The 12,133-nt window shown below is 43.3% G+C and overlaps 1 protein-coding gene across 1 annotated transcript in view; it reads right to left on the bottom strand.

The window, feature by feature from the left end:
* Positions 1-450: 450 nt before the first annotated feature.
* LOC138297052 (protein unc-93 homolog A-like) overlaps positions 451-12,133 on the bottom strand; it is a 168,438-nt gene continuing 156,755 nt past the window's right edge. Inside the window, exon 9 of the mRNA XM_069236562.1 lies at positions 451-734. Within this exon, the coding sequence (XP_069092663.1) occupies positions 451-734 (284 nt within the window). The remainder of the gene's footprint in view (positions 735-12,133) is intronic.

A 12,133-nucleotide genomic window follows, 5' to 3' on the forward strand; every position in this document is an offset into this window, starting at 1 on the left:
GTTTAATTGTAGTGAAATCTCAGACTTTACATGAAAGCACTGGGGATAATACACGTGACGTCCTACAGTAGTCTCATGTTTACATTGTTATAATTCTCTCATGATACAAGTGAGATATGGAGAAAGCATGCTTACATTTTGATTTACATATACAAAGTTTCTATTTTAAAATGCACTGACCAGTTTAACAAAATCTGAGCCTGTGGTAAATTCAATGATGCATTATTTAAAAAAATATACCAGTCAGACCCCCTTGCCAGTCTGGGATACATACATCATAATAGTAATACTAAATTAGATGGGGTCCCTGAGGAGAAATATTTTTTTTCTTCAAGTTTATAATTTCAAGGGATGTTACGACTTAAAATATTTGATTTTACTTTTACTAATCTTACTGTAAAGAAGAATCAATTTTCTTAAAACTAACTTTATTGGTTTTTTGCACTTTATTCATCCCTGCTTGTAGGTTGGGATGCTTGTTGTTTGGGTATCCAGGGGGATTTCTCTGTCTTTGATATCGGTAGTTGTTACAGGTTTTTTCCTGGATTCAATGTATTCAACAATGCCATAGAGAGTCATGCTAAGCACCAGGAAAGACAGCAATATGTAAAGCTTCACATAGATGCACAGGGCTGCGCTGTATCCAAAGGAAAGGGCGAATCCCACTGAATTCCAGACGTGATAGTTAGAAAAGGCGGCCTCCTTGTGCTCATCAAATAATACTCCATACAGAGCTGTGAATATATGACAACAATTTTGCAATGTTAAAAAGGGGTCACTCCAGTAAAAGCATCTTTAAAAACAAACATAAATACCTCTGATGTGTGAAATAGGACATTTTGCTATCATTTTCGGAGGTGATAACTGATATCAGTGTAGCACACATAAATCTAAAGCTCCCAACATATTATATATTGAGTGTTTACACGTGCATTCAATTATCTGCTGTGTGTTGATATACTTAAAAGCATGCAATATATATTTTACATTTTTTAATATGATTTCTTTCAAAATCTAATGAAATTAATATTTGTACAGCCAACTATCTCATACTCAGCACCAAGACAGAAGTAGGGAACTTCGGCAAGATCACCTCACCATCGGAGTCCAAATGGTGTCTGACCAAACTCAGACCCAAACCCACATCCACACCCACACCCACACCTACACCTTAAACCCACCTTGAACCCACACCAGGAACCTCAGTATAATCATCAACAGTAAAATGGACATTATTGCACAAGGCAATGCCATCCCTGTTTTCTGCTTCCATACACTGAAGATGCTGAAGAAAATCTTCAAATGTTTCCCAGGCAACACTGGAAAAACTGTCACTCACATCCTAGCCACCACAAGTTGGAGTATGAGAGCACCCTCTACACCATGATCACCAAGCATTTTAGTAGAAGACGAAACACTATCCAGAACTTGGCAGCTAGAATCATCCTCAACCTTTCACAAACAACTCACATCACACCACACCTCACAAAAGTCACCTTTCTCCTGATACACAAACTCGCTCAATTCAAACCCCTTGCATACACATTCAAGGTACAACTTGGGCCCACCTTTCTGAACAGTCTCATCTCCTTCCAACAACCACCTAGACAGCTCTGCTCCACAGGGCTCATAATCACACTCATTCCTACGCATACACAGAACCAGATCAGAAGGACAGCATTCTCTTACATCATTCCCAAAGTGTGGAATGGCCTCTCACTTCACTCTAGAGCCTCCTTCTCTCTTCCTTCATTCAGTAAGAAGGTGGCTTTTCAGTTAATTAACCTACCATAGATCGGTCTAGGCACACACACCTGCTCAGCGCTAGGATACCCTCATGGGTGATAGTGTGCTTTACAAAAACACATTACATATAATCAGTGTGCCTTGCTTAGCAATAATATATGTGTATTATGCGACACATTATGTAATCTGCACTCAGCCTGTGGATTCATAATGCTTTGCTACTGCTTTAGAAGTAGTTTAGGATAAGAATGCTACGCATGAAAACTGTGACACATTGTGGTTTAGAAGATTTCCAAGTGAAGTTATGAACAAAAACTGAAAGAACGTTCTTGTAGAAACTCACTGGATTTGTCTTATAACTGGGCAATGGATGGCATTGGTTTTGCCAGAGACATAAGCAGATGTACTTGTCAGTGCTCCATCCAGTAGACAGCCTTGTGTGTGTTAGTGAAACAATTCATGGTGACTTAAGAGCAATATAAATTTGCTCTGGACAGCTGCATGAACCAGCAGGTGTTTCAGTAACTGGCTGAAATGTTCAGCAAGATGACAGCCCTGACCAAGAAAACCTCCCAAATCTACTTGGAGGACTTAAATCCATTTTAGCAGAATACAGGGAATTAGATTAGGTTTATAACCCCCCAACTCACCCCCCACCCACCCCGCGTTTTCAGATTTGAAGACAATGCGATTGGCTGTGCAAACAATCTGTGTAATAAATGTGTTGTTGTGCATTTAATAGTACTGTTGCTCTAATTAATGCGTTTTGGGCAACGTTTGTTTCCAAAATTACAGGTGGAGTTTCTTTTATATCTTTTATGTGGGGATCTGGCATGCAATCGATCACATAAGTTGAACCTGATGTTCTTCATTGGCAATATAATACCAACTTATTTGGTGTTATGTTATAATATGTAGCTTTTCTAAAGAGCCCATACATACAACCAAGTCTCATGACAGTAACACTCTCCTTATGGGTGATATGGGAATACTGATGTGGTATTCCAGCACTTTGCAACCCAGTTCCATGAGCATTGGTAATTTCAAGGAGCAAGAATAGAATAGTATTCTGAGATGCATCAGATACCTCTGATAATGATGTAGGAATCTGGGTTTTTCCACTTAATTTTATGATAATTACACGTTCTGGCCTCGCCCCCATCCTGATGTTTCACTAGGTTTCTCGTAGAGAAATTTCCAGGGTGAAAGAAGGAGGTGTACACACCACTTTGGTTGTAATTCCTGGTTCGGCATTTACCAGCCTGGTAAAGCAAACCATTCAGAATAATGGCCTGGCAGTGGGGGAGGGGGGCTAGAATACAAGAAATTAAAGCAGCTAGGAAAAAATCAGGTTTTAATGGTTGAATGGAATGAAGAAATTATCGAGAAATACTTTCAGGAAGCTGGGGAGAAAGTTTTAAAGGATAGGTGTTAGGGACCAACGTGAGAACAAATGACTTTCTGGCACCCATTTTGGGGAATAACCGAGAAGTATGGAATGTATGGTCTAGCAAGGCATTGATAAGCGAGATGTTTTCAGCAAAAAGGCACTGTTCAGAATACAGCATGATAGGCAATAAAAGATACCTTTAACGGGATCTGGCTTTCAATGAGAGCCAATGAAGAGTGAGAAGAATTGAAGAGGCACTGCAAAATTACGGACACTTGGATACCGCTCTACGAGTTGCATTCTCTTCTCGATTACTTCTAGGAGTTTAAATAGGTCTTTTTACACCACTCAAATGAAGAGACATGGAGTAGTCCTGCCCTGATACCATGACAGCAGCAACTGCAGATTTATTTACCAGTAAGCTAAGGTAGAATCTTCCTCAAGTACTGTAGGTGGAACACAATTAGGACATGCCTGTGCTAAATTGAGACGATAACCGAAGATTAGTGTCAAAAAAGAAATCAAGTTTTTTCACAGTTTTAGTCGAAATATCAGAGGATCACATCTCAGTAGGCCAAAGCCCCGACACGAATGTCGGGATTTTGCTCTGCTTCCATGATTTCAGCTTTGCTGGCTTTTAGTGCGAGCAAGAGGGTGCACATCCACTCTCAAACCTTTATGACAGAAGGTTGAACAGACACTCAGAAGCACCACCAAGTCCAAGAGAACGATAATTTGGAAGTCATACACATATATAAAGATGTGGAGGGTTAGGCCCAAATTTATACTTTTTTAGCGTCGCATTTGTGTAATTGTTTGACGCAAAAACAGCGCAAACTTACAAAAGGCAATTGTATTTTGTAAGTTTGTGCCGTTTTTGCGTCAAAAAGCGGAGCAAATGTGGTGCTTAAAAAGTATAAATATGGGCCTTAGGGGCATATTTACATGGAACTGGCGCATCACGGCTCTGCCACAAAATTGGCTCCGCCGCACTGCGTCAGTTCTGAAATGTAGGGATGTGCCGTATTTACAAAAATACGGCACACCGCTGTATTTCCCCTATAGCTACATTTCGCTGCCATAACCTACTCAGGCATTCTTGCACCATAGTGCAAGGGTGTCTGCATTGAAGGGAATGTTTGTTTATGTGCAGTAAGGAACACCTTCCTGCACATAAACAATCATTAATGGGCTTTTGCTCTTTCTATGCGTGCTGCCAGATGCAACACACATGGAAAAAGCAAAAATGAGGAGAAATAAAAGTACTTCTCCTCATTCCGTCATGCTAGTGACTCCCCTGGGTAAATCTGGGGAAGCGCCAAAAGCAATGGGTGTTGCAGTGGAATGTCCAAAGCAACACCCATTGCACGCCCCTCTGATGCAGAAAACTGCATTGGAGGGGCCCATATTTACTACCTGGCGTTAAGTCTCAAAAAGTGGCTTAGCACCCCCTTGTAAATATGGTGCAATGCACAGCATCACTGGAGCATCGATGAAAGTAATTCTTTGGTGGCTCTAGGGGCTTGTAAATATGCCCCTTAGAGTGGCAATACGGTTTGCCAGCAAATGGAAGTGAAAATCCTGGCACGAGAGATATCAATTCTGGTCAGTAATTCCTCCCTCAGTATGCTCCATTATGCGTTTCTGAGCCCAGAACCGAGGAAAACATTCAGGACCTGGATTTAGCAAATCGAGTTCCAAATGTGATTCCCAATACTAGGTCCCTTTTTGGATACATTTTCATCCCACTTCCAGCAGCAGAAATATGTGTGCAGAAATACATTGTACATTTGGAATCAGTATGCCACCCCAGGCTCATTGCATGGCTTGACTCAAAATGAGGGCTTTTAAGAGTAGATGAGCCTGGCCAGATGCTCGAATTAGAAGCTAAATTATAAGAGAGAGGGCACATTCTTGAGGAATCCCAACAGAGATGCTGTGCTTGGAGCACTGAAATGGAGGAAGGCAGACTCTCTGTGAAGTTTCAATAAAGAAGAGGACATCCAGTCAAGCACCACCTGGTGCTTGTTCACCAAAATTTAGTTGTCATTTGTGTCGAATGCTGCTGATAGATCTAAAAGTATCAGGCTCTGACACCATTCTCATCAGTGATTAAACAGAGGTTGTTAAGATGGATTTCCTGCCCAAAGGAAGATGGAACTCAGCTTTTGAACTATCTAAGATTATGTTAGAGTTGTCACTAGGAAGGCTATGAATTAGGCATGAACATAACTTTCAAAGCTATAAGCAGAATGCGCATACTTACAAATGGCTGCCAAAAAAAGATTTGTTTCTTGACAAGGAAGGTGACAACTCCTTCGTTGAGCTCAGGAGGATCAGAACCTTTGAGAGAAATTGATTAGGAGTGGCACAAGGAAAATTAGAAATTATCAAGCTCAGTATTTTGGCTAGCGAGGTGGACATGTGTCAAACACGGGATTAGATTGTTGATGTAGGGCAATACCTATAACCCTGTAGAGTTTCAGTGATCTTTGTTGGTCCACATAACACTTGCCATGAAATTTGTGTCTCAGATAATGTGATTCCACATAAGTTCATTTACAAATGCAAGCCAAAACCATGGATAAGACCTCTCCAATACATTTCAAGATCTGTCATAAAAGGTTCAATACACTTCTTAGAATATAATTATTATCCCACCTTCAAACATCATTATCCACCTGAGGCTGTGTTACATAAAGTGCCCAAGGGATGCAAAGAGTGCTTGTGCCAGATTGTGCTGATGTACACATAGCGCCAGCGTTATCAGCAGAAGGTGTTCTCTCATTTGCACAGGAGTGAGGCCCCCTGCAAATGAGGGAATCTTTTTGCCTCTGCAATCATGCTGTATTATGGAAATGGGCGCAAAGGCAAAGAAGCTCTCAGGAGGCATACTGACTCTGTGCCACAAAAAGGTGCAGCCCTCTGCAAGGGGTGAAGGGGGTCCTGTGGACTCCCCAGACATCCCCTTGCAGATGGGTGCAGTCACTCACTGCATCTGCCTGCAAGGGAATCTCTCACCCCTATTAAAAGTGCAGGTGGGGTGTCATCTGCACAGTGAAACATGGAGTGTCTGCTTCAAAGCCCCTCAGTATTTCACTTGAATGCGCTGCCCCCAGGGCACTGTGAGTTTGCAGCTACCGTGGGTGCAGCACATTCATTCTTATATGGTACACTCTCCTTGTTTGCACAGGGCACACCTTCTGAAAGGTGCACTCGGCCCAAAGAAGGAAAATATGCTGTATTTCTAATATTGGCACTGGAGGCCTATTTTGATGATGAGAGATGCATCTGCTCCTAAACTGGAACCTCATGAACAGTAGTTATGGTGATTTGCATTGCTGCTGATTTCATCTTCATGGTTGAGATAACAGGGATGCTTCTGCATACTCCCAACGTCTAATTTATCAGTAGTCTTTTTACATGTAACCACAGAGCACTGTGCTGAAAAGTATGCTGGGAACTGAAGGGTACTCCAGGGTTCAGATGATTTAGTCTAGAGTAGTTATGTGGTTCTTCAGTCACAAATAAATGATTTCCAGGAACAGTAAACAAAACAAAACAATAAACACTTTGAAAACAGGTTGCTCGTGTGTTTATCTTGGCCAAAGGAGAAGCTGAATCAAGCAGTAATCTCATTCATTTTGTGTTCCTTACTTCTCCTTCCCACAAACCAATTCTCAGCCCTAATAAGAGTGCTGTGTGTTTATCTGATTCAATAGAAGTTACTTATGTCCTCAAACCATCTTACATACTAGTCATTAACCCTGTTCATGCTCTTTGACTTGAGGAGGAAGTGGAATCATTGTTTTGAGTTCCTCTGATATTTTCTTTTTATCCAACAAAATTACAAAGAAAGGGAGCAAACTGCCTACACTCCAGCAACAGTGTCCAACCCCAATGCATCATAGTAAATGCAGTCGAATTCGTACTCCGTTCAGCAGATAATAAAGTCTTTCACCTCCGTAGGCGCAGCAAGTGCTGTATATCCCTGTACACGTGTTTCTGGGTTTAGCCCAGCCTCAGCAGGGAGCAGCATGGTATAGGGGCTTGCTTGAAATGCCGCCAAATGTCTTCTCAGGTTTACAAAGCATCATTACAATAGTACCAAAAAGAAAATACTCTAGATTTCATTAATTCTACTTTAACTCTCTTTCTCGGTTTCTCTTTCTATCCCGTTATTGAATTCTAATGGAAATATGAGCCAGTTTCTTGAGTGTGCACTTTTCAGGAAAGAGAAAGCTTACTTTTTTCCAGGAAAACTCTCACTTTCTTTATTTGATGGTGCAGGGAGGGTATGCAAAACAGCCTATTGTGTCTTCTGCTAGGTTCAAAGCACATCCTGCCATTATTTATTTACTAGAATATAAAATAGATTTTAGATTAATGAAGGATTATTTTTACTATCAGTATATTACTTTTATGTCTGTTGGTGGCATTCGTGTTTCACTTCATGCCAAGTGACACGGTGGTGTGCTGAGTGAGCAGCTAAAGACACACCTTGTTTAATTCTGGAGAAGTGCAGCGTGCCGTACTGTGGGCGAGACATTTTATCGGATTCTGACTCTAGATCCAATGTTTCAATTGGGAACTTTCTTCCCAGACTCATTATGGGTGACATTTGCAAGAGGCCTGAGCTGGCATTGCATTATTGGCTCTGCGTCTGGCAGGAATGAAGGATGGATGTTCATCCTCCAAGAGGGGAAAGTTAGTCAACACCATATGTAGGATCTCTCACCTACAGACAGGTACAACATAGAAATGTACTCGTCAGGCAGACAAATGATAACCATGCATAGCAACTGGATTTATTGAGAGGTGGCAATCACTGCACATATCAACCACAGTCAGCATTCCAATGCTTGTCACATAGTAGAACATAATGAATGCATGGATCAGGCCGCAAGATGAAGCACTTGCTCTGATGCCCTGTTGGAGCGCAGTTTGCGAGCTTTCTGATTTTGTTTCCTGGCTGGTTCTCATACACACCTCATTTTTCAGCCTGGAAATAGGAAGGTAGGAAGGTACGCCGTTGAGTGAGGTGACCAAAAGCCAGGTATCATCACAACACTACACCCCAATTTATGTTGACTGCCCATGTTAGCCCATTTTAGTTATGAGATGCCCTAGAGCTATAATCTTTTTTGGCCTTGACAGGTAAGTGAAAGAGACAGGAGGTACAACATGACTGACAGAGTAAGCGGTATTGACATTTGAGATTGCTTCAGATTGAGAGACAGGTGGAGAAGCAGTGTGACAGTCTGAAGAAAGAAAGGAATGGAAGATGTGTGAAAAGGATGCTTGGCCAGCCAAATTAGTTGAGCGTTCACCTGGAATTTCAGTCTACTACACCTTCTTCTGCACATTTAATATCTGAGAGAATTGATATTCTTTCCAATAACAGCTCCCAAGTGTCCCAAGTAAAGTCTGAAAAAAAAGAGTTTCGTTTGATGTTGTGTCCAGCTCACTATGAATTGTCATGGAACCAAAGATGTCTGTGACCACATATGGCCTGGATTTTTCTTACAAGTACGCCAGGATTTGACTGACACATGAATTCCTTGAGCTAGGTGTGTGGAATGAGCTCTTCCCCTTAATCATTATAGTCATTCATGTCACGTCCTCATTTGTGGGAAAGTGCATCAGGAAAGTGCAGACATCGGATGCAAAGTTAAGATTCTTCCAACTCCAGTTTTTTTTTGTGTTTGGTAGTCACTTCTGCTTCATATTCTATAGTTGTGGACAAACATGTGATGAGAAGGATGTTTTCCACCTTTCTGAGAACAGTGAAATCACAGCCAGCAATGATCGGAAGGCTTCGTCAGTCTTGCAGTTGTCAAACCCACAATGTTGCAGATGCTCCTTCAGTATTGTGACAAAACAGTCAGTAGTGTCACTCTGCTTCTGCACTGTTGAATGGACTAGGTTGCGTTCATAATCAACTTTTCGCTTGGGCTGAAAAGACAGCATAAAGCCTTGTTTCAGGTCTTCATACGATGATCTTTCATTGTCATCAGACTGGTAAATGATGCCATGAGTATCAGGGCCCACACAGTTCCTTAGCAGTGGGACTCCAAAGGACAATGACTTTGGGGTGGTGATGCGAAGGTCGAGCTGGTTGTACAGGTGCACATTCGGAATAACTTTAACCTGCAGTTACGCATGGCTTGTCTTTTTCGGATGATGACTTGACCATGCTGCGAGCTGTACTCTCGATATGCCTGTTGTGCAGGGCCCATGGCGGTGTCACAATGCGTGCTTCATGCCTTCCTCATTGACATTATAGGATTTCTCGCTTTCAGGCAGGTATGACAAAGGATCCTAAACATACTTATCAGGCAGACAAGCAATGACAATGCATATCAGCAGGATTTATTGAGAGGTGACATTTGCTGCACTTATCAGCAAGTAAGTACTTGTCATACTGATTAACATAAAGTCTGCCTGAATGAGGCTGGAGATGGAGTGCTTGTGCCGGCATCCTGCTTGAGTGTCGGTTACATACTGTCTGCTTTTTGCCCACCTGCTTCCAGCATGTATCACTTCCTAGGCCTGAAGAAGGAAGGTATCATCACGCCGGGAAATGATCCTCACAACACTGCAGGCTTCTGTGTAATCATCAAAATCCTTTAGCCATCGACACCACCAGGAGCCAAGATTGTGATATTGGTTACAGCAAAATGCTTTGACACTTCCAATGACAACAGCTCAGGAGTGGTGATGGCAGAAGGTGAAACTGTTTGAACAGGTGCTCTTGTGCCTTCAGTTTCACCTGCCTTGTCTTCGTCGAAAGATGATGAGGCCTTGCTGCAAGCTGTATTGTCGAAATGTGAGTTGCATGGTTCCAAGAGCAGCCTCACGATGCATATTTTGTGTCTACTTTGTTGAACGTGAAAGATTTCACACCTTTGGGCAGGAGACACCAAACGTACGTATCAGACAGACAAATGATGAAGATGTATAACAACTAGATTTATTGAAAGGAGACAATCACTGAATGCATGGGCCACAATCAACACCGCAATATGGGCCTCATTTACAAGCCCTTTGCACCATGGCTGCGTCATTTTCTTTTGATGCAGTGGTGGTGCTAGCGGTGCACTACACTGCTCCATGTATACAAACTGACGCATTGTGCCCAATGCATCCGTTTGTAAAGCTCTGTGTCACATTATGCCTGTGCCAGGTATAATGTATGCAGGGTAGGCGTTCCCACAGGAAAAGTCATGCAGGACTGATTTAGTGAAATTACAACATTTTACTGTCATTCTGCAACTTCACTGCATCAAAATTTTACCGCCTGCTCAGAGCAGGAGTAAAATTGACGCAGGGGGTTTACCGTTGGGAGACTCCTCACATCAGTTCAACAACACTACTCCAGTAACGCGTGAGTTTAGCACCAACATATGCATCAGAAAATTGTGTGCCATGGAGCTGTGTATTGTAAATACAGCGCATCCATGGCATTGCAGGAAGCGCAAGAGATCTGATGCATCAATGGTGATGAGTCAGATTTAAGTAATGAAGCCCTATGTGTCATACAGATTACCATCAGGCCAGCATGCATCAGACCTGGGGACAGAGATCTTGTGCCAATGTCCTGCTCTGACGCCAGTTGCTTCCTTCCTGACTTTTGCCTATCTGGTTCCTGCACGCATCACTCCCCAACCCAGTCATTATCCTGGGGAGTGACATAACTGGAAACCAGGCATCATCGCAAAACTACACTCTTGGGCTCTTATACCAAAATACTTCAAATGTTGAAAATGAACTAGATGGCCATGGCTTAAATAGTATGCCAGTAGAAGGCACAGCAGTGCAGAGCTGACAGACAAGACTGGACTGGGCAGCAAAAACACCTCTGGCAAATTTTGGAATCTCAGCCCCCATACTGCGTGCAGTGAGCGAGCTCAGTGTTTTACTGGGGGATTGGCAGGGTGGGGGCAAGTTTCAATGCCGGTGGTTACCGGTTTTGTTGCTGTAGCCAGCCGGCCATGTTCTTGACTGCAGGAGAAAGGAACTACCGAAATGCAAAAAACAAACTGTTTTACAGCTCGGTTTTTTTGCATTGTTTATTCATATGTTTTGGAGGCAGGAACGTGTCCGGCTGGTCCCCAGGAACAAAACCAGCTGCCACCAGCAGTGAACCCAACACCCCCACTCTGCCAGTCCACCAGGGCAACGCTGAAGCCTGGTAATGCCAGTCAGGTCATGGGATGTATCATGAAAGGTGCATGTGCATGTGCAAAGCATATTTGGACGTATTTGCATTCCGGAAACATCTACTTACACTGCACTCAAAAACACACCTGTGCATGAAGGCAATGGGATTGGCTGGAGTGCAATTGATTCCGTCACATCATCGCACAGTGGCGGCCTGTCCTTTAGGGTGGGGGGCCACGCCCCCCCACCTTTTGTCCCTCATGAAGAGTGTCTGTCAGGCCGAACAAAGGCCAGCCTGACAGACACTCTTCATTTTCAGCTCAGACAGCCAGGAGTAAGCCACAAACGATTTGCGCAGACTCCTGGCTGCCTGAGCTGAACTTTGCTGGGCTAAGGAGGTCACAGCTCCTATGGGCGTGACCTCCTCGGCTCAGCAAAGGTGCCTCGAGGCCCTCCCCTGGGTGATGAGGAAAGCGTCACCCATTGACACTCGCCCTGGGCGCTTCAGGTTTAAGCCCTGAAGCGCCCAGGGCGAGTGTCAATCAGTGACACTTCGTCACAGAGTGGGGTGGGGTCAGCAGTCTCACTGACCCCATCCCACTCTGTGACGAGGCTGGGACTGCTGCCTTCCCTCATTGGCTGACCAATCAGCCAATGAGGGAAGGCAGCAGTCCCAACCCTCCTGGGACCTGGAGGCTGAAGGTAAGTGTGTGTGTGTGTGTGTGTGTGTCATGTTTTAAATTGAATGTTTGGTGCGTGCGTGCATGTTTGAGTGTTATGAGTGTTGTTAATGGCTGTGCATGCGTGTGTGAAAGAATGAGTGTGTGTGATGTT

Source organism: Pleurodeles waltl, chromosome 5, assembly GCF_031143425.1.
Source record: "Pleurodeles waltl isolate 20211129_DDA chromosome 5, aPleWal1.hap1.20221129, whole genome shotgun sequence".
Lineage (NCBI taxonomy): Eukaryota > Metazoa > Chordata > Amphibia > Caudata > Salamandridae > Pleurodeles > Pleurodeles waltl.